General features: G+C 37.4%; 2 protein-coding genes and 1 non-coding gene across 3 annotated transcripts; all 3 read right to left on the bottom strand.

The window, feature by feature from the left end:
* Nucleotides 1-10772: 10772 nt before the first annotated feature.
* LOC145606337 (uncharacterized) lies at nt 10773-12329 on the bottom strand. Its single transcript, XM_081662349.1, has 6 exons — nt 12151-12329; nt 11852-12037; nt 11631-11738; nt 11455-11539; nt 11025-11123; nt 10773-10944 (listed from the first exon to the last, which is right to left on the bottom strand). The coding sequence occupies exons 1-6, from the start codon at nt 12312-12314 to the stop codon at nt 10819-10821; spliced, it is 768 nt and encodes a 255-aa protein (XP_081518475.1). The 5' UTR covers nt 12315-12329; the 3' UTR covers nt 10773-10818.
* An 809-nt stretch (nt 12330-13138) lies between these two features.
* LOC145603422 (uncharacterized) lies at nt 13139-14552 on the bottom strand. Its single transcript, XM_081659314.1, has 4 exons — nt 14363-14552; nt 13989-14081; nt 13741-13878; nt 13139-13660 (listed from the first exon to the last, which is right to left on the bottom strand). Exons 1-4 carry the CDS (start codon nt 14534-14536, stop codon nt 13451-13453), a joined length of 615 nt encoding a protein of 204 aa, XP_081515440.1. The 5' UTR covers nt 14537-14552; the 3' UTR covers nt 13139-13450.
* A 5287-nt stretch (nt 14553-19839) lies between these two features.
* LOC145606454 (small nucleolar RNA R71) lies at nt 19840-19945 on the bottom strand. The gene has a single exon (XR_014105323.1). It is a non-coding gene; the product is annotated as a small nucleolar RNA R71 (small nucleolar RNA).
* Nucleotides 19946-23043: the final 3098 nt, after the last annotated feature.

Raw genomic sequence — 23043 nt, 5'->3', positions numbered from 1 at the left:
ATATCTCAGGACACAAGGCAGCATTGTTCCTGCTTTTCGGGAGTGAGTCCAATGCCAGCCGCATGGCCTCCCAATTTGCCTCTTTATCATTAAGCATGACCCTGAGAGTCGACTCGTGATGTTTGATTGGCAAGACGGCTTCAGCACCGTATGCCTTGAGAAATGGGGTTTCACCGGTTGCCCTTTTTGCAGTTGTCCAGATGACCAATATGATATAAAAAAATTCTTCTGCCCATAAACCACTGGCTCTTTCAATTTGTCTTGATGTTCTTTACCGCCTCCGCCTCCGCCCACTTGTTGAAGTAGTCCACAACCACAAGAATATAGCGCTTTCGCCTGGAGCATGCGTATAAGGACATAAAATGTCCATGCCCCATTTAGAAAATGGGACTGGGTTGTGGATGGCCGTTAGGTCAATAGCCGGATGATGAATGAGTTTGCCGAATTTTCGGCACTTGTCACATTTTTTCACCATCTCCTAGGCGTCTGACTCAAGGGTGGGCCAGAAATAACCATGCAGCCTTGCTCTGACAACTAAGGATTTGCCGACTATTTGAGAGGCGCAATATCCCGTGTGAAATTCTTCGAGAAATTCCTTCCCTTTTTCTAGGGTAACACACTTCAGAAGGGGTTTTGGAAAACCTGCCTTAAAGAGCTCTCCATTTCTCATCTCGAAGGTTGCAGCTCTATTCTTCATGACGGCTGCCTCCTGTGGTTAATCAGGGAGCGTCCCGTCTGTTAGGTATGCCCGAATGTCGTCCATCCAGGTAGAGCTCCGGTCTAGAATTCCAATGGGCTCTTCATATCACTAGTAGAAAAAAGCAATTCCCCACCAGTTCAAAACCCCCCTATGCTAGGATTTTGAACTGGTGGTCATTTGGGGGGTGGCAATACTCAGTTGAAAAAGCCACCCGTTCAAAATCGGTGGCAAAATCAAGTATTGCCACCGGTTAACCGGTGTCAAAAACAATTCCCGCTTTTTTTTGTATTACATATAAATGCCACCAGTTAACTGGTGGCAATGTACATTATTATTATTATTATTATTATTATTATTATTATTATTATTATTATTATTATTATTATTATTATTATTATTTGCCTTTTTCAAAAAGAAATATCATAAAATTAGAACATCAAAATAAAAATCAAACGATATCAATAAATATAATCGAAAATTTACAATATATAATCCAAAAAATTTACAGTATAGATCGATAAAATCGATCAATTATTTCCTTCAAAAAAAAAACAAAAAAATCGATCAATTACAACATAAAAATAAAAAAAAATTACAATATTAATAAAAAAAAATTACAATCTAAATCAATATTCTTCGACTTGATTCTTCGATTTAAGATCTAAATAATTATACCTGCACCAATTAAAACAAAAATAAATAAATTGATCTGCATGTAGCCTTAAATTGAATAAAATCAGTTAAAAAAACCCAGAAAAATAAAAACAAAAACCCAGGAAAAAACCCAGAAATTTATGTTCAAGAACTCGGAAATCAGAAACCCAGAATTTTAATTGAATTCAAATCGATTAATATAAAAAAAAAATCAAATTAAAATCGATCAAAATCAACCCCCAGAAATTCCAAAATAGATTAAAATAAAAAAATTCGAATTAAAATTTCAAAATAATGCCAGAAAATTCCAAAATCAAATAAACCCATCAATTCTGAACAATATTACAACAATCAAACCCAAAAAAATCAAGGCATTAAACAAAAATAATTAAACCCGGAAACCCTAACCTCGAATAATTAAACCCAGAAATATTACATGCACTAAGCGAGGGTGTTGTTGTTGATGTCGGAATTGGTGGCAGCGGTGGTTAGTGGTGGTTGTGGTGGTGAGACGAGATGAGACGAGGGAAAGAAGAGAGGCGAGGGAGAGAAGAGATAAGAGGACGGCGGTGGTGATGGTGGTGGTGGTGAGACGAAAGAGCAGGAGATCGAGAGAGGGAGAGGAGATAGCAGGAAGAACGAGAGAGGGGAGAGCAGGAAGATCGAAAGAGGGAGATCGAGGAGAGAACAGGAGAGAGAAGGAGTGAGGAGGAGGGAGGCTGGTGAGTGTGTGAATGAGGGTAGCAGGGTAAGGTTAGAGTTTTTTTTTTTTTTTTTAATAAAATGCCACCGGTTCAAACCGGTGGGAATAATGGTTTTCCCACCGGTTTGTTTTAAACCGGTGGAAACCACTCCTCAAAATCCCGCCTATTTTTCTCCATATTTTCCCTACCGGTTTTTTAAAACCGGTGGCCTTAGGGCGGTGCCAATCTTCTTTTTTCACCTAGTGTATATAATTCTTTTTTCAAGAACTTCCCAAAAGACTGCCCTGGAGTATCACATTAGGACAAGGCATCCGCCTGGTTGTTGTCTGACCTGGGCACTTGACTCAGACGAAATTCTTCAATTGTTCCAGCCTCTTCTTTGATTTCCTGAAGATATTTGATCATAGCCGGATAGGTTGCTTCATACACACCCTGGTACTAGCTTACGACCAATCGTGAATTAGAGTAGGCGTCAATCTTTGTTGCCCCTGCTGCCCTACACATGCGGATTTCGGCTAGTAGGGCTTCATATTCCGCCTCATTGTTTGAGGCCTGGAACTTGAACCGTAGTGCATACTCGAATTTGTCTCCTTCTAGAGACTCATAGATAACGCCTGCACCACAGTCGTGCTTCGTAGAGCTCCCATCTGCAAACACTTTCCAAACCTGATTGAGATTATCCGGAGGAACCGGTCGAGTCATTTCAACAATGAAATCAGCAAATGCCTGACTTTTCACTGGCTTTCTTGGTTCGTAAGTGATTTCAAGGCTTTTTGTTTCAATAGCCCATTTCAACATTCTTCCAGATGACTCCAAGGTGGACATTCGCCGCTTGAGGGGATGGTCGGTGTATATTACCACCGGATGTGCCAAGAAATAAGGCTTTAACTTCTTGAATGCCATATAGAGAGCAAGACCAAAATTTTCAACCATAGGGTACCTGAGTTAAGTATTTTTAAACACATGGCAAATGAAATAGACCGAGAGCTGGATGCTGACTCTCTCAGCAAGGTGAACAACACTGAGGGCATGGTCTGAGACAGCTAGGTACATGTACAGTGTCTCTTTAGGAAAAGGGCTAACAAGCCTAGGCAAAGAGAGCAAGTGTTCTTTTAATTTCTAAAAGGTCATCTCAGCAGCATCCCCCCATTAAAATCTAGTCTTCTTCCTGATTGTTTGGAAGAAGTAAAGGCATTTGTCACCTGACCGGCTAAGGAATCTTCCCTATGCTGCTAGGAAACTGGTTAGTCTCGGAACTTCCTTGACAGTGCGAGGTGACTTCATGGCAATCACCGCCTGTATCTTCTCGGGGTTAGCCTCTAATCCCGCTTTGATCAATCATGAACCCGAGAAACTTCCTAGACTCAACACCAAAGACGCATTTCTTAGAATTCAAAATGACCTTATGTCGCCTGAGTGTGGTGAAGGCTTCTCGTAGATCAGCAAGGTGATCTGTCTGCTGCTTGGATTTGACTACCATATCATCAATGTACGCTTCTATATTCCTCCCAATTTGATAAATGAAGACTGTATTAATCATCCGCTGGAAAGTAGCTGGCGCATTGTACAAGCCAAACGACATCACAGTATAACAGAATAGCCCTTGATCAGTGACGAAGGCAGTCTTCTCTTGATCTTTTTTCCACAGGGGTATCTGATGGAAGACGGAATAGGCATCCATAAAATTCATCAGGGCATGACCGGCTGTAGAATCGACTAGGCTGTCGATATTTGGAAGTGGGTAATTATCCCTCGGATATGCCTTGTTGAGGTATGTGTAATCAACACACATACGCTAGGTACCATTCGGCTTCTTTACAAGAACAACATTTTCCACCCAGTCGAGTAAATTACATGGCCGAATGAACCAAGCATCTAGCAGCTTTTTGACTTCAGAAGTTGTCGCCTGACTTCTTTCTTCGTCGTGATTTCTTTTCTTTGCCGGATGGGCTTCTATTTTGGATCCATAGCGAGTTTGTGGACAGCGAGTTCCGGGCTAACGCCTGGCATATCTTCCACTTTTAAGGCAAAAATGTCTTTGAATTCTTTCAGCAGAAGGTGCAAGTCTGCACCGAACTTAACATAAGCAACCGTCCCCACCTTAACAATAAGCTCTGGATGGCTGTCATCTAGAGGTATATCAAAATGTTCACCAGCTGGCTGGGGACGGAGCTCATCTGACCGTTCACCGGTCAGTGATTGCTATTTTTTCTCTTTCTTCACCTCCACCAGCTGAGCAGCTTTTCTTTTCTTTTCGGCTTTTGGTGGGGCTGGTTTGACGTCCTTGACATTGTCAAGGTCTATAGGCTCCCGTCCTTGGTCGTCTGAGGCAAAAATGGACTTGACGGCTGAGAGATAACACTCCCGGGCCGTCTTCTGATCCCCATTCAGGGAGCCAACAGAACCGTCATCCTTCTCATACTTGATCAGCATAAGGGAAGGAATGATTACCGCCTTGGCCTCGTTGAGAGTTGGATGTCCTAAAATGATGTTATGGGCGGTCAGCTCCTCAACTACCAAGAACTTGATGACCAGGTGTCGTCCTTCTCAGTTATCAGAACGTCTAGGAAGGTGGAGCTAGCAGGCGCTTGTTCATCATCATCCTTCTCCATCTTTCGAAGATGGCTCTTAATGCCCCGGATGGTAGGGCCACCACAAGAGAACCTGCCTGCTATGGTGTAGACCGGCTCCTTGTCGGTGTCCGAGCTACTACTAGGCTGGGGAGTCATAGACGACTACCCTTGTAACTTCTTATTAGTACCTTTGGACTTGGAAATATAGGGCTTTAGCATCCCCTTGTCAACCAGACGGTCCAACGCCCGTTGAAGGCTGAAGCAATCGTTGGTGTCATGGCCAACTTCCTCATGGTATTGGCAGAATTTATTTTTGTTCCTTGATTGAATGGAACTCTTCATGGGATTCGGCTTCTCAAGAGACAGTTGGTCCTTGATCTCCATGAGGATGGAGTTGCAGTCCTTGTTAAACTCGTACTTGGGGACGTATGGTTTAGACTCTTGGCAATGCCCTTCAATGTTGCCGGGAAACATCGACACCAAGGGACATCATCCAACCCCTGTAGATACATGAGATTGGTGTATGCCATAAGGTGGTCCTCCAAGTTGGAGGTACCATCATAAGTACCTACCAACACATTCTTAACCTTGGCCGGCTAAGCTGCCTCGGTTATAATCTTGGTGAACGCAGAAGGTTGTTTACCAAGTCTAAGTAGACGAAGCTTCCAGTTTAGAGGCTGGACGCTGTTGTATGCCGCCTAACCTCGAAGGGGGCTGACTGCATGATTTGAAGGCCATATTGGCCATATAGCGCCTGGGGCGCATATGGGGCAGACCCGATCATCATCTGACTGTATGGCTCTCATGTAAGTACATTGAGTACCTTACAGAAGTTTCTTTGAATCTGTCTAGAAAGCTCGAGGTGGAGGCTGACTCGGAGAGCAACTGGTTTCTCCTTCGGTCAATGAGGTGCCGAGCGTCGGAGGCTAATTTTTTGCTGGCACCCAGGTGATCCTGCCTGGTGTCCCTCTGCGGACCCTTCGGTATAAGGATCTTGGTCCAGTCAAGTGTTGCAGCTGCCTTCTCCTTGGGATGTAGAGTTGGTCGTCTGTCCTTGACTGATGAGTGTCATTTATGGCACTCATTTGGCCTCTTTTAGGATGATTTTCATCTCTTTTCCTTAGTTTTTCTTAGTTTTGTTCTTTATTTTGTTAGTTTGTTCTTTCCGTAGTTAGTTTCCTTGTTTTGTGCATTTCTTTGTTTATTTGTTCTTTTTCCCTTTTATTTTTTTGTTTTCGTTTGTTTTCAGGTTATATTCATGTTTCCAAGGATTCCCGAGCCTTCCTCTCATATTTATCATCAATTTAGATGCCCCATGTTTGTCTTTTGGAGCTTCAAGTTTGAAGGAACGCAAGGTGCAAGTCAAGAGATCGGTGCACGCATGCGGTGGGGGCCTCATCTTTGCCATGAACCCACCAAAATATCCATTTCAAGACCGCCTACCTTAGTGTTCATCATCATCACCAAGACGAGCGCACGAGGATGAGCTAGGACGAATAAAGAGGGGAAGTGCCCTACTGCCAGGTGTGGGCGCGCACGAGGGTGGTGCGAGCACACCTCCTCCTGCCCCTATTCCGTACACATTTTCTCGCGGCCGCGCCTCTTCCTTGATGCGACCGCACCTTCTAGGGTTTCTTTTGGGACGATTTAACTACTTCTTCTTTTGTATCTTTCCTATGTATATACTTTCCTTCTATTTTTAGAGAGAGAAAATTAGAATAGAATTAGAATTAGTTTTTGATCATATTAGAGAGATTTTTAGAGAGAGAAACTCTAGGTTTTAGTGAGAGAAATTCATGGTGGATTGTTGATGATTGAAGCTTTCTTTAATTTCTTTGATCTTTGATCAAGATTGTAAGATTTTCTTTTCTTTAATTCAATCTTTAGTTTGATCTTTAGCTTGATTTCAATTGTTTTGTTGAATGTTCAAGTTTGATTGAAGTTTGATTGATTTGTGATTTGATTATAGCTTGTTCAATTTGATCATGATGAATTTGTTGTTTAGCTTTGTTTTGATCTTGATTTCTATGGATTGTGAGTAGTTAGATTGCTAGAGTAATGGTGAAGCATGTATGAGTAATGGATTAATGCTAATTGGGGAAAATTGATGGAGTTGATGATGTGATTAAATTTGGTTTATGATCATGTGCATGTGTGTCATTAATTAAAGAGTAGCTAACTTTGATTGTTGCACTAGATTGCATTGTAAGTTCACATTGATAGGGACCATTGATTTGTGGCTTGCATTTACATGATTGAGGTGTCTTGTGATGTTTCCTGGCTAGAGTTTATTGTAGTTGATGCTAGTTAGACCTCTAGGAGAATAGCTTGATATGCTCTATTGGTTGCATGATTGATCTTCCCTCACATTGCTTGACTTAGCCAATTTGACCTCCCAATTAGTTGATTCCATTATGACTATATGTGGATCCTAGCCCTAGTGCTTATTACATTTGATTTCTTCTCGTTTATTTGCCGTGTTTGTCCTAGTATAGAATTCACACCCTATCTCTAGACTTCGGGATAACTTGACTATAGACAATAGACAATAGCCCACTATTCTTTTTGGTTCGACCCTTGACTTACCATATACTAGTATAGGGTTGGTTAAGTGTTTATAAATTTTGTTTGACCTTGGGTAGGGGTTAGCCTCAACGACCTAGCTTCAACCCTCGATCAAAATAGCGCCTTTGCCGGGGAATGGTGTCGTGATTGTACATTGTTGTTGAGTCTATTCCACTTAATTCAAAAACACAAAAAGATTTTCGTTTAGGCTACACTTGTAGCCGTGTTACTAATAATTTCGTTTGAGATTGTGTGCAAGTGAACATGGGAGAAGCTCATAGAGTGACATTGAAGGAGTTAGGCTCTTCGGGCGCTGATAAGTGACTTTTATGTCACTTTTAGGGTGTTTATCGAGTCGTTTCTCGGCTTATTTTTCCAATAATTTAACCCCTTTTGTCCTTTATTTCTTTTGTTCATTTAATCTCGTCTTTTATCTTTATTTCGAGTATTTTAGTAGTTTTTAATAGTTTTTAGTTTATTTTCTTAATTTATTTAAATTATCTTATTTTCTTTGTTTTTATTTTAAGTTTCAGTTCTTGTTATTTAATAAGTTCCTAGTTTCTTTTATTTTCTTATTTTATTTTATTTTCATTTTTGTTTTACTTTATTTTATTATATTTCTTTTGATTTTATTTTTAAGTTTATTTTATTTTATTTTATTTTTATTTTATTTTATTTTGTCTCGTGATTATACCCTCGTGTTTTGGTTGTAGGTGTTCCAGGTTTCAAGTTCAAATTGTGTTCGGGGTCCGAGGTTCGAGGCAAATGCACAATGTCCCTGTTCAACCCCTGCTGCCCCTTATCCATCACCACACCTTACCTTATCCTCCACCACAAGCCCACGCACACACGCACCACTCACCTTCCCCTGCTGCTCCCTGCTTCACCCCGCAACATCTTCAACACCAACAGCTACAACAACAAACACACCACGCAACCAACAAACCACCTACCACAATCCCCTGCTCCCACCAGCACTACACCACCACAGCCCAAACCAGCCATCAATCCCACACCTCAACTCTGCCACCATCACCCACCTGCAGAAATCACCACCAGCAGCAGCAACCACGCAAATCCAACAACCAATACACCACCAAAACTCCTCCAATCACCATCACCCGGAACCACCGTTAGCCACCAATTAAAGCCGACACAGCAGCGGCCAAAAATCGCAGCAACCCATGTCCAATTGAGCCTCAAATCGATGACCCTTCATAGCGGACGCTCTAAGATTCAAAGCGGACGCTCCATTTTCATTCTAATTTCTTCAATTCGAGGCAGAAGTAATGAGCGTCCGCTCCTAAGGGTATGCGCGGCCGCTCCGATCTTTCATGTGATGCTGTACGGAATTAATGAGCTTCAACGGCCACGATTCCTTCAACTAATCCAAAGGCCGAGAATTTCGTGATGCTAGATGATGATGATGTTGATGAACGGTGGTGATGATGGTTGTTTGGGCTGATGCGGTGATGATTGATTGAGAGCAGCCAAGATCGAAAGGAAGAGGAGTTGGGGAGTCTGATTGTTTTTCGTGGGTTTCTACTTGTTTTGCCCTTTTTATTTTTCTTTTTCCTTTTTATTTTCTTTTGTTTTATTTAGTTTAGTTATTTTATTGTTTTTATTAGTTTTATTTCTTTTCTTTTCTTTTCTTTTATTTTTTTTAGCCTTGTATTATAAATACCCCTTTGGGGTTATTCTCACACAACTTTGAATCAACATTAATTTACCCTAGATTAGTTTTAGAGTAGTTTAGCTATTTTATTTTCTCTCTCTTAGGGTTAGATTAGGAGTATCTCTCTCTAGTTTAGGAGTAGTTTAGAGAGAGAAAGTTTGGATTTTTCATGGAGTTTTTGGATTTTGAAGAAGCAAATTTGTGGATTTTTCCTCTCATAAATTCAATGAGTCTTCCTAACTTTCTCTCACCTTTATTTGCTTTTATTTATTATTGTTTTTGCTTATTTATTTGTTATTTGAGTAGATTAATTAGGTTAGTTGTTTGATTATTGCTTTTATTCTTATTTTACCTTGTTTTCCTTGTTTTTGTTCGTTATGTTAGCTTAGGTCTTGTTCTAGGGAAATGGATGAAGGTTATGTTAATAAATTGAATGATTGATTGTGATTAGTATTGAATTGTTTCTTGATTATTGTGTATGGATGATGCTTTTATGGATTAGAATCTTTCTAGCTAATTGATTCTATGTTCTTAATTGTATTTTCAATCAATTGCGCGAGAGTGAGTTGGTTGAGAGCCCTAAATTCTTCCATACCTTTGCTAGGCTAGTTGCACGAGAGTGAATTAGTTTAGTAGGATAATTAACATGCTTAATTGTGCGAGAGTGAGTTAAATGTGTTAATCGTTCCTAATCAAGGTCATTTTCATCTAATTGTATGATGTTATTGAATGCATTGATGTAATTGGATTCCACCTTCCCTAGTTTTAGTTATTTGTCCTTAGTTGTGTTTAGTTTAACCTCTCTTTACCTCACAAGCTTTCCTAGTAGTCTAATTAGCATAGATTGATACACTTAGTCCTTTTGGGTTCGACCCTTTACTTACCCCTATACTCGTATTAGGGTAGTTTAGGATTATAAATTTCTAATTTGATTAGGGTTAGTAGAACCAACGACACTACTTAATCCCGCGATCAGGCGCTTACAAGTATGAGAGCGGGATTGCTCCATCATTGATTCCGGATGGTGATTTTGAAATCAAACCGGCTATGATGACCTTGATTGAGAGAAAACAATATGGTGGCACAAAAAGTGAAAATCCTCTCAACCATCTCAAGGATTTTGAGAATTATTGTAATACAATTATGCTAGCCGGAGTTGCTCAAGAATATATAAGGCTCAAGTTGTTTCCCTTCTCTCTCATTGAAAGAGCTTTAGAGTGGTTGGACAAGGAGGCACTACTACAAAAAAGTGCAAAGAAACCATTCTAAATATGCCTAAGAGACCAATAAATGTATGGTTTATATCTCAGTGGTCTCTTAGCATAAGAAACCATAATTTTTGTGTGGTTAGTTAGATTGAGGTAAGAAACCATACTTTTAAGAGATATGGTTTCTTAAATGAGCTCTTGATTCGTGAATGTTAAATGATAAAAAACCATATTTTTGAGATTTATGGTGTCTAACATTAAGAGATAAGATACCATATTTCTCACTAATTTGGTTTCTTATTTCTTACTATCTGGTGATTCAGGTCGTTGTTGGAAACCTTTAATATTAGATGTATGGTTTCTTTGTTCTTTTTTTTTTAATTAATATTTTTCAAATAATATTATATATATATATATATATATATATATTAATAATATTAAATATCTTCATTATAAAATGAACCTCCCGCGCATGCTTTATTTTCTAAAAAATGTATATCCATCAAAAGTGTACTGTAGGCATAATAATAAGCATTATATAATCATTTAATATAAAAACAATGCAGTGGCTTTACAATTCGTCCAAACTAACAACATTTATCTAATAAGTACCTAACTTCAAAAATTCAAACCACCAAAACTATCCACTAAAAAACGCATTGTATGTACTAACTATTATATCAAGCAACAAAATAATCATGTTTTGTCAATCACAAATTAAAAACAAAGATAACAGTGATCAAGATCCATTTTCTCCAGACTTGTAATTGTTGACTTGTTTTTGCTTCAAAACATAAGTAACCCAAGTGTCTCGTATCTCATCAATCATTTCTTCAGAATAAGTGGTAGGAACTCGAGGAAAATACTACAAAAAAACAAGGATTAGAATTTATATCTGCAAAACGTAAATTAAGAGTGTTGCTTTAAATGTATGAAAGGATTTACCTTCGGTGGAACTACTTGTCCTCTACTTTCAATAGTCTCTAGCATGTAACGACATACATAATATCCACATACTTTGGATCCTATAGGTTGACGAGGACACTACAATACAGAAAAAAATAAATATACAAATAAGTTAAATGTAATTGTTCATTGTTACGTAAACGATTGTAATCATACAACAAGGTCCTAAGTTTACACATTTTTCATTGTTTGGGTGTGTACTACGTTTCATTTTACTCAAAGTTTGAGTTCTAGGCAAATTAAAAAAGCTAATATAGTTTAGATAGGATATGTAATGTATCACTACAACAAGAAGATAAAAATCTAGGTTCTAACTTATATCCGCGTTTCTCTAGTGATTAATTAAGATTCACTTTTGAACACATAGTTTAAGGTATTCACAATTAGCAACAAGTGGTTAATTACATACATGTGGGGTAATCCAAGCAATTCCAGGATTCTTCTTTAGTTTCTTGATATCCTTCCGATGAATTACGCTAAATTTTGTAAGTCCCCTATTAAATCATAAATATATATTAGGCATATGTAGAATGATAATGTTATAAAATAAAAATACAACTAAAATAGATAATAAAATGTACATACGCTGCTATGGTCTTTTGTGCAAATTCACTAATGTCATCTTGTCCTGCTGAATCAAGCCAAAACACTGTACCTTTCCACGGACTTATCGCAGCTAAAGTCCAATGAAAACTGCATATTCATTCATTTTCATATGATTCCATACAAACAACAGTAGGAAATATTAGCAATTAATTTAAAAAACTTTCTCTTGAATGATAAAAACATAGGTATAAATCACCTACTTTTCATAAAACGGTGCAAAAAATAGTTGATTGATATTCTTGCCTCCATTGCACCCAAAAATGTTACACAAGTAGTCAGAGCGAACCTCCTCTTCTACTGTTAGGGATAACGGAGAAACAAAATTAACATCGCAAAATCCATACATCCCTGCCACACTCTCCTTTTGACAGACTTCACTTAAGTACCTACACATAAGTATATAAAAAATTATTTTATACATGACAATAATAAAAGGTAATTTACTTGAGACATAAAAAATAGAAAGAAAAAAAAACATTTGAAAATTATATACACTTACTTCATGAAAATCAACATGTGAGATGCTCCAACTTCTTTTTGGAAGCACCAATCAAGCATTTTAGAAAAATCAAGTCTAACATCCATCTCATTATTGAACACACTATTTGGAATTGTTACTATGATATTTTCATCTTTCTTTCTCAATTCCATAGCTTTACCCATAAACACTTCTAACAAACCTGAGTTCACCTTTGCTCGATCCGCATCATCAATGATATACTCTTTTTCGGATGATGCTTGTTTTGGTGAAGATTGCAAGATAGAGGTATCCTCTTTTTCTTGTTCTAGCTATTTATATACACAATACATGTAATGACGTTAAATATAATGATATTAAGACAAATTAAAATAATTAGTCACATAAATATTCATACCTTTTTTTTTGGAAAAATCAAGTGAGCCGGCCATGGAACAAATGTTTCCTTTGCTTCATAAATGTAAAGGAAATCTTGAATAGGACATGAAGGTAGTGCAGTCGGTTCAATGTCATTAATTATGGAGACTCGCCGATTTTCAGTAGACACATCAAAAAAATGATTCTTGACTGCTAGGTTTTTCCCTGGTATATACACTTGTCCAGTGGCCACAATCTTGATTTCTTTGTTATCTTCAATGGCCAAGCAACAATCATGCATACCCTTGTCATTTAGGCAATAAGGCATACACTTAGTCAAAGAATAAAAAAGCGGGCATATAAAAGTTATATTCATTTACAAAAAAAGATTTATGTTATTGCAACTTGACGAAAAGAAGTGGAAATAATAGTAACAATAATACCTCAGGAAGGTCACTAATATGCAAATTATTGTCTATTTCAGACCAAGAAATAGCAGAGTTCTTGTGTTGTGGAGATTGATCTAGTTGTTCATTGTAGGGGACATTGTCTTTAGTGGACCAAGACACATGATAAGGGTCAGCTTGTTCTGGCTCCTTTTCTTGCTCTTCATGTTCAAATGAAGGTAATTCAGGACTTGAAATTACTTGTCTAACCTGACCATTAATATCACCTGATAGTAATTGGGTAAAGAAACCATTTGTATGCTCCAAATTAGCCATAGCCAAACTAGTACCTTGGGTAGTACTCTGACTACCAACTCTCATTATCTGTGATTGGTAGTTGATACCACCGAAGTTACCATTCACGTGATCATTGAATTGTCCATGCTGTCCATTAGGAATGCCAAGAAACCCACCTCCACCTATAGTAGTTTGAAATTGATTCATTTGCTTTAATTGCTCGGGGTTTAGGATTGACATCATACAAGACATAAAGACATTTTGTTGGTTTTGAATCATCGCTATATGCGACTGCATAGATGTGAGTTGTGCATGCATATGGCTAGGTGGTGTAGGTTTGCTGTACCCAAAGTATTGCTTGTTTGTGATTCCAGACCCAACACCTCTGACATGTCCACCACGCTCCGGCTTTTTAGTGCTCTTGCCAAAATATCATCACGACGACTGTGAAAAACCACTTCACCTCTTTCAGCCTGACCTTTCAATTCATTCTGACATCAACAAAGCCAACCAGTTATGAACTAACTAGTTTAGAGCCAACTAATTATCAAGTAATCAACACAACACTTACAATTGCATTTGCTGTAACTTCATCTATTGGATTACTAAAAGTGTATATTCCATCTTTCACATGTGCGTGAGCTCTCAACCAGGTTTCATGTCGAGGCACCTCATCGACATGGTTCCCTTTTCTCAAAAATTCTTTAGCCTAACAGTAAAATAAATAATGTTATGACATTCAAAAATTATTTTGCCTAACTAAGTCTCACACAACCTTTACCAATTGAAAAAAAAATAAAAGTGTATATTGAAACTTACTATCTCGTCTCTGTAATATTGATACCCAAGTCGGCCACCTCGATAGCTTGATGTCTTATGCTTTGACCGTTTTCGACCATTTTCACTCAGAACCTTTGGATGATAATTGCTCATGGTTAAAATATGCACACATCTTTTTCTTTTATGTAAATAGATTGTATAAAAATAATAAAAAAAAGGCATATGCACACATCTTTTTCTTGTATGTAAATAGGTTGTATAAAAAAAAAAAAAAGGCATATGCACACATCTTTTTCTTGTATGTAAATAGATTGTATAATAATAATAATAAAAAAAAGGCATATGCTCACAACTTTTGCTTGTATGTAAATAGATTGTATAAAAATAATAAAAAAAAGGCAACAAAGAAATACCTTGAAGTCATCAGAAGTACTCCATGTAACAAATCTGTCCCAAATTGTTTGTGTTATCCAAGGATATTTCCAACTAGGTGCCCCACTCCTTAACCTTCCAGATTGTTTATGGTACATCCATTTTTTTCTTAGTCTTGTCTTGAATGCTCTCCATCTATTATCTGCTTGCCTCATGATCCATACTTTACGCTCTTCTAAAACTATAAAACCTTTCTGCATCATTTACAAATTTATCATTATTGTTGGACACAAATTTTAACTAAGTTTTTAATAAAAAAAATAATTAGGTACATATATAGATATTTACCTTTATAAGTCAAAGACTCCATCTTGGGTTTCTTTAGGAACTTCTTTCCAACTTTTATAGCTGATACATATTCGCTCCCGAGCAATTACACCAACATATGTGGAAAAGGTATCTTTATGATCCCCGCACGGTATTTTGGTAATTGGATCCCACTCTAAAGGAATTTTGGTTCCATTTTGAATAGCCTTTCCTACAGCAGCAAGTACAGTGCGCCCCCTCTCATCCTCACGCCTATCTCGTTCTGCATCAGAATCGTCTTCATGTTCATTAATCTCTTCACATATAGCATGTACTCTTTTAGTCATGATCCTGTAAAGATGTAAAATAATATATAAGACTTTTCAAGTGTTGTTACTTTTAAAGCGACATGAGAATAAAAGAAAGAAATTCTTAAAAATCGGTAGATAATTAAGCAAAAATTTATAGGACAACATAATTCTATTAAAGGAAATATCATAGGTCATTCACAACACATTTGATCCCTTCATACAAACTATTAGCTAACAAAAAAAAAAGGTATGTAATTTGCTTACAAAAAGTATGTGATTTACTGTCAATTATTTCGACGACGCTTTCTAGAAGTACCCTCCTTATAATTTCCATCAACTTCTATGCCTTCGTCATGATCTTCGCGTACATAAGCTGAAGAATTCTCACAAAAGTCATCACTGACATCATCAACTTGTACCACCTTGGCAACAGGGAATTCCTGCAACTCCATATCATTATCATCGAAATCATCGCTTTCATCAATATCATGTCGAGGCCTCGGCTTTATAACTGCTGCCTTTTTCTTATCAATTGCATTTGCTATGTAAAACACTTGTCTCGCTTGACTAAGTAATATATAAGGATCGTCTTCGTGACCAAGTTTGTCAAAATTAACCAAAGTAAACCCTATATCTTCATATTCAACTCCATTATTGTTATCGACCCATTTGCACCCAAGAATTGGTATTGTAAAATCTGTATAATGCAACTCAATAATCTGGTGAATGACTCCATAATACCACATTTTACCATAAGCTGGACAATTATCTTTAGCACTAGCAAAATGCATAGCTACAGATTCAACAGCTACTCCACTATTCTGCATAGTACTAATATCATCCTGGTCTTTAGTGTAAAATGTACAACCATTATAAACGTATCCAGAGTAAAAGGATGCTCTAAAGTTGGGTCCTCGAGCTAAAGTCCTAACCCGATCAGAAACAGAATGTGTTGAGTTCTGAAGATCTATAATTACTTGATCTTTCAACCAAGTACTAAAAGATCTATTATGCTCACTATGTAAAGATTTTTGATTAGCCTTACGATTCTTTGCAGCTAGGTAAGCTAAGTGTTTCTCAATATATGGTGCAACTTCCTCCTCATTAAACAAAATGTATGTGTGAGCTTTATTCCAATCTTCATAAGTCAAATCAATTTCTTTGCGACCTATGATCCCTTTTCCTTCCATTCTTCCGCTATGTCGAGAGAGAGGAAGCCCGATTACCTTGGCATTTTCAAGGTATTGACTACAATGTTCAACAGCATCTTCATAAAATAGTCTTTCAGCAATACAAGCTTCTGGTCGACGAAAGTTCTTAACATATCCCTTATATGTTTTCATTTGTCGTTCAAATGCCCATTGCGCTCTCAAATAAGATGGCCCACAATACCTTATCTCTCTTACTAAGTGAATTGGCAAATGAACCATAATATCAAAAAACGAAGGGGGGAAGAACATCTCTAATTGACAAATAATGATTGCAATTTCATTTTCCCAATCATATAAGTCCTTAGGGTTGATGACTTTTTCATACATGGCATTGAAGAAAGAACACAATCGAATAATGGCATTTCGAACATTTTTTGGTAAAATTGATCGAATAGCAATGGGTAACAAATATTGCATCAGAACATGGCAATCATGAGACTTCATCCCTATAAGTTTCAGATTCTCCATCGAAACAAGGTTGCTGAAATTAGAAGAAAAACCCTCTGGAACTTTCACTGAAGCTAAACACTCACAAAACAATTTTTTCTCGTTCCGTGAAAGTGTATAAGCTGCGGGAGGAAGATAAGTTTTAGAATTTCGGTCGACAACATGAAGTTCACATCTAATCCCCATTTCTTTCAAGTCATTTCTGGCATTAACACCATCTTTGGTCTTCTTACGGACATCCAAAAGAGTTCCAATCAAGCTATCACAAACATTTTTCTCAATATGCATCACATCTAAGCAATGCCTCACAAATAAGAATTTCAATAAGACAAGCGCCAAAATTCAGAACATTTCTTATATCCCTTCTTAACAAGTGTAGATTTATGCTTCTTCCCAAAAGTAATTTGAATGTCTTTAACCTTTTCAAACACCTCCATGCCAATTAATACCATCGGCCTTCTTTCCAATTCTTGTTCACCATCAAAAGCTTTTCTCTTTTTGCGGTATGGATGATCAGTAGGTAAACATTTTCGATTTTTTGGGTAGACCATCTTTTTAGATGTTGATAGCCATGTTCCCTTCAAATTATCCTCACATATGGGACAAGGTGTTTCCCCCTTTACTGTATACCCTGAAAGATTACCGTATGCAGGATAATCTTGTATGGTGCAAAACAACATAGCTTTCAGGTTAAACATTTCATTTCGATATGCATCAAATACTTCTACACCTTTATCCCATAACAACTTCAAATCATCAATGAGGGGAGCCAAATAGACATCAATATCATTTCCCGGTTGCTTTGGCCCCGAAATTAGCAAAGAAAGCATCATGTACTTCCTTTTCATAATTAATGAAGGAGGTAGGTTATAAGTAACCAAAATTACTGGCCATGTACTATGCATGCTACTAAGGGAGCTAAAAGGATTCATACCATTGGTAGACAATGCAAGGTGTAAGTTTCGATTTTCTTTACGAAATTCTGGAAATTTTCCATCTATAAACTTCCACTGTGGGGAGTCAGCTGGGTGTCTAAGTAACCCATCTTTCTTTCGACCATTGCAATGCCATGTTAATCTTTTAGCATCTTCTGCATTCGAAAAAAGACGTCTGAATTGTGGAATTATAGGAAAATACCACAATATCTTGGCTGGGATGCCTTCTTTCTTCTTATATCGTGAGGCATTACATACCGGGCAATTCTTTAAGGATTCATGCTCATTTCGATATAGTATGCAATCATTAGGGCAAGCATGGATTTTCTCGTAGGGCAAGCCCATCGTAGTCAATATTTTTTTAGCCTGATAGGTACCACTTGGCAAGACATTCTCATCCGGAAGCATGTCTTTCACTAATTCAAGTACTGCAGTAAAACTCTTATCAGTTAATCCATGGCCAGCCTTCAAATTATATAATCTAAGTACAACTGATAATTTTGTGTACTTATTGCAACCTGGGTATAAGGGCAATTCAGAATCTTTTAACAACCCTTCAAATGTGGCAGGATTGTCATCAAACTTATTTTGAGCTGCACGTATCATGTCCCCTAACCTATCACCCTCATCAAAATTTAACCCTTCATTAATATTATTTCTAAAATCACTAGTAGGATTTTCCTCCAAACTCTCTCCATGCCACGTCCAACGAGTATATGTTCTATCAAAAGAATTCTTAGACAAATGACCAAGAATATCATCTATTGATCTATACAAAAAATTATGGCATTTGAAACAAGGGCATGGTAACTTAGAACAATTTCCAGCATTCTGAACAACAAAATTAATGAAATCCCTTATTCCAGCTTCATAACGTGGGTCACCCGGTTTTGAATTTGATATCCAACTTCGATCCATTTCTACGAATTAATGTAATCAAGATAAAGTAAAATAAAATAACAATACATATAAATACATTTGAAAATAAGCAAGCAATTAGAAGTAACTTAGAGGAATAGCCATTTATTAACACTTTACAAGGCACTCTTATTAACTACTCTAGAAAACTTAGTGCATCAATCCATTAGTTTCAATATACAAATTATTATTTTTTTAATTATTTTTTTAAAAGTAATTGCAATCTTCTCATTTATGAGTTATAAGCAGAGCAACATCAATAAACAAAGTCGAACTATTTTTTTTTCTGCTTCATTCTTCTTATACTCACAACTTGTTTATTTTATTTACTTTAATAATGTGTTATTTTAAGTGAATTTTTTTAAATGGGTATATTATCATTTATGAGATTATTATCTAAACCTTGATTAGAGGAAAAACTTCAGTATAACTTGACAACTTAGGTAATTGATGCATACTAGTTAAACTTCATAATCTAGCACACATACAAACATTAATCATATATAATTATATAATTTTACAAGAAAATTAACAACACAATTATATACGAAATTCAATTTTGTATACGAAATTCAATTTTGTACGAAATTCATAATTGATTTGTATAATTAAAACTAAAAAAATAAATAAAGAAGACGACACATTACCTAACACAATTTGACTCCGTACACTTGACGAGTAGATGCGGGCTGGGTGGAAGAGCGCAGTGAAGGTGGCTAAGTGGTGTTTCCGAGCAGTTCGATGGACGATTGTTAGGGTTAATACACAAAAATTCTCCAATAAAACCCACAGAAATTGAACAAATTAGAAAATGGAGATGAATAAGTAGCACTCGCCGGTTGAGATTGGCTGATGATCGGAATTCGTGGTGGTGGGAAAGCGCGCGATGTTAATGGCGGCAACACTAATGGGTTTTCAATGGAGTGCGAGTACTACTGTAAAAATAAGATTTTTTTTTTTGTTTTTTGGGAGTTTGCAGTATTTTAGATGGAAAATAAAGGGGTAGAAGTTGTGGCCTAGATTAAACGTGGGGACCATGTGCAATTTGTTTTCTTTATTTTTTTTTTTAAAATAAAAAGTTAACATAAGAAACCGTATTACATACAATCATGGTATCTTTTATTTTCATCTTTTAGTTAGGAATAGTCATTATAGATAAGAAACCATACATAGTTAGTGAGTGGTTTCTTATATTTAATCTAAGAAACCACACTTCTCATATTTTTGGTTTCTTTATCTAAGAAACCGGATAAGTGAGTTATGTGGTTCTTTATAAATGATTCCTTAGACCTTTTTTGTAGTAGTGAGGTAAAGCTAAGGTCCCTTAGGACGTGGGATGAAGTCACAAAAGCTTTTTTTTCTCGCTTTTACCCACAAAAGAAGACGGCGAAGGCTAGAGCCTTAATCCAAAGTTTCAAGCAATTGCCTAGAGAGAATCTCTACGAAGCATGGGAGAGGTACAAGGATTACCAAAGGGAATGCCCTCACCACGGAATTCCAACCTATCAAGTCATACAAATTTTCTATGGTGGTTTGAGCTCTCAAGGTAGATCGAGCCTTGATGCCGGAGCCGGAGGGCCGATTATGAACAAAACGGAAGAAGAGGTTGTGGATGTAATAGATGATGTGGTAAGGAACTACATGGATTGGCATGATGTAGAGAGGGAATCGCCAAGCACAAGTGGCTCAATCGATCAATCTAATGTCGTCAACAATTTGTCCACATTGGTCTCGGAGTAAGGAAAGGAGATGATTTCTTTCAAGACCAAGCTTGGAAGCCCTTCACAAGCTCAAACTCTTCCCTCCCAATTTAAGGGGAGAGGTACATCTTCCTACTCTAACCCTCCTTTTGCTTCTTGTTTCATGATAAGAGAATGCTTAGTTTGTGATTTATGTGGAAAGAATGATCATATTGCTTCTAATTGCTCCAATGTTCCTTGTGATGGATATGAGAATGTGCGTGTGAATTATGTTGATAATAATGATCATGGACCTAGATTTAATGCTCAAAAGAATGTTGGGAGTAGGAATTGTCACAATCATGGGAGTTATGATAATTATAACCAAAATAGTGGTTATGGTAGCCATGTAACCCAAGAGTTCTGTGGTAACCATAATAACTTTTGTTGTAATGATCAAAGCCATGGCCAAGAATATGGGGATCGTAACCAAGGTTATGGTAACCATAATCAAAATTCCGGCCAAAATCATGGTAGGGGTAATTTGAGTAATCAAAGTAGGGGAGATTTTCAAAATGATGTTCAAAGAGGTACCCCACCCCAAATTACTCTAATGACTCAAAGCCATGGTGATGATTTCTATGCTCAACAATCCCAATTGAATAGGCTAGAGAATTTCATGATGGCTCAATTCGAGAAGTTGAATGAATTCACATTGTCTTGTAACAAAATGGTTGAGGTCGTATTTACTCATGGAAAGATGCTTGAGAACCAAATTAATGAACTAGCCATCCCTTTGAGAGATTGTGCTAGTCCTCTTTCTTTACCCTCGCAAGAAGTTAACTCTAGGGAACCGATGTGTGCTGTGACCAATTGGAGTTGTAAGGTCCTTAAAGAGGGTGTTCCTAGGAAGAGTAAGGAGAGTGAGAAGGAGAGTGATGAGGGTGAAGGGAATAAGCATGAAGAGCCTAGCAAGATGAGTGAGGATTCCAATGATAAGCCTAGGGAGAAAGAACGGAAGCAAGATGAGGTTTACAAACGTAGACTTCCTTACCCCCAAAAGCACAATAGGTATAAATTGGATGAGCAATTTGGAAAATTCATCGAGATGCTTAAGCAACTTCATCTTACTCTTCCTTTCACCGATGTGGTAGAACAAATGCCAAACTATGCTAAGTTTCTTAAGGAAATTTTGAGCGGTAAGAGAGATTGCAATATGGTGGAACCGGTGAATTTGGGGGAGTGTTTTAGTGCCTTTATTCATAATGACTTACCCCAAAAGTTGAAAGATCCTAGAAATTTCTCCGTACCTTGCAAAATCAAAGGAAAATTGTTCCACAATGCTCTTTGTGATCTTGGTGCTAGTGTTAGCATCATGCCTTATTCCGTTTTCAAGAAACTTAAGCTAGGTGAGCTCCTTCCATCCAATATGACCCTTCAATTGGCCGATCGGTCTATTAAGTTTCCAAAGGGAAGAGTTGAGGATGTTCCTTTCAAGATAGGAGAGTTCACCATTCCCGTTGATTTCATTGTGCTTGAGGTTGCGGAAGATGACCATATCCCTATCATTTTAGGAGGACCTTTCTTAGCCACCTCGGGAGCCTTGATAGTGATGTGTGTCATAAATTACACAAATTTGATAAGCATTTAGGTCCTTTTTATCCTCTTTTCATAGCTTTCATGCTTAATCAGTGCTTATTATGCTTTGTTGCTTAGTTTTACCTTTCCTCTCATATTTTGTAGTTTTCGTGGATTTCGTTGGTTTTCTAGCCTTTTCTCCTTTATTTGCTCTATTTTCGTGTTTGTAGGTATTGAACGAGGTTTGGGTCTTGATTTTGGTGATCCACTAAGGTGGAGGAAGTTTTTGGATCAAGTTCATGGCATTCGGGAAGCTCAAGATGCAAAGAAGTGCAAGTTCCAAGTCTTGGCTCTTTTCTTGCGCTCGCATGCGGTGCTACCATCAAAGGGGGTGTGTGCCCACCAATATTAAGCCTTAGCTACTTCCACTTCTAGTGTTCATCACCATCATAAGTCATGCACCCATCGCAAATGCTTGAAGCTTTGAAGATTCGAAGAAACCCAGCTAGGTGCAGACGCACGCGCGGGTGGTGCGGCCGCACACCAGGGCTGTGCGGGCGCACACCATGGCTGTGCGGGCGCACAACATGGCTGTGCGGGCGCACAGCATGGTAGTGCGGGGGCACATGTCCTGTTTTGCGGCCGTGCCGCCGTGGGTCTTTTTCGCTCGGTTTTTTACGATCTTACGCCTCTATATATACCTTTTGGAACCTAATTTTTGTAAGCAAGTTTCATATTACATTTAGATCATAATATTAGCTTAGTTGAGAGCTTCTCTCTCTAGATTTTAGGGTTAGTTTTAGGAGTAGATTTTAGAGAGAGAAAGTGAGGAATTTCAATGGTGATTGAGAGATTGAAGATTCAATGGTGACAATTGTATTGGAGATCTTCTCTATTACCAATGAGCATTTCTAAACTCTATCTCATTTATTGTTTTGTTTAGTATTCATGTTTGAATTTTTTGATTTTAATTGGAGTTTGATGAATTGATGATTGATATTTGATTAGTGTAATTGTTCTTCTTAGATTGTTAATCCTTGATTTCTTTAGTTGATAATTGATTTGATGATGTTTTTAGAGTAATTATTTGGTTAGGGATTTGGTGAAACTTATATTATGTAATGGATTGATGTAGATTGAGGAATTTGATGGAGTTGATGATGTGATTAAATTCGTTAATTGATTATGTGCATGTGTGTGTTTGATTTAGGCTTGATCACCCTAGTTATTCACACAAGATTGCATTGTAAGTTCACATTAATACGGACCATTGATTTGTGGCTTGCTTTTACACGATTGAGGTGTCTTGTGATGTTTCCTAGCTAGAGTTTTTCGTA

The sequence above is a fragment of the Chenopodium album genome, chromosome 22 (genome assembly GCF_948465745.1).
Source record: "Chenopodium album chromosome 22, dcCheAlbu1.1, whole genome shotgun sequence".
Classification (NCBI taxonomy): domain Eukaryota; kingdom Viridiplantae; phylum Streptophyta; class Magnoliopsida; order Caryophyllales; family Amaranthaceae; genus Chenopodium; species Chenopodium album.
Note: the sequence above shows the minus strand (reverse complement) of the source record. Positions and strands in the feature narration are given on the sequence as shown.

Excerpts from the sequence above, each read along its gene's own strand:
- LOC145603422 (XM_081659314.1), bottom strand. The coding sequence starts at position 14,536 with ATGAGGCAAGCAGATAATAGATGGAGAGCATTCAAGACAAGACTAAGA. Across the intron at positions 14,082-14,362 it reads GTACTTCTGATGACTTCAAG|GTTCTGAGTGAAAATGGTCG; the intron begins GTATTTCTTTGT and ends TATCATCCAAAG. Across the intron at positions 13,661-13,740 it reads AAGTTACAGCAAATGCAATT|AATGAATTGAAAGGTCAGGC; the intron begins GTAAGTGTTGTG and ends TGTTGATGTCAG.
- LOC145606337 (XM_081662349.1), bottom strand. The coding sequence starts at position 12,314 with ATGGGTAAAGCTATGGAATTGAGAAAGAAAGATGAAAATATCATAGTA. Across the intron at positions 11,739-11,851 it reads TTTGCACCGTTTTATGAAAA|TTTTCATTGGACTTTAGCTG; the intron begins GTAGGTGATTTA and ends ATGAATATGCAG. Across the intron at positions 11,124-11,454 it reads TTGCTTGGATTACCCCACAT|TGTCCTCGTCAACCTATAGG; the intron begins GTATGTAATTAA and ends TCTGTATTGTAG.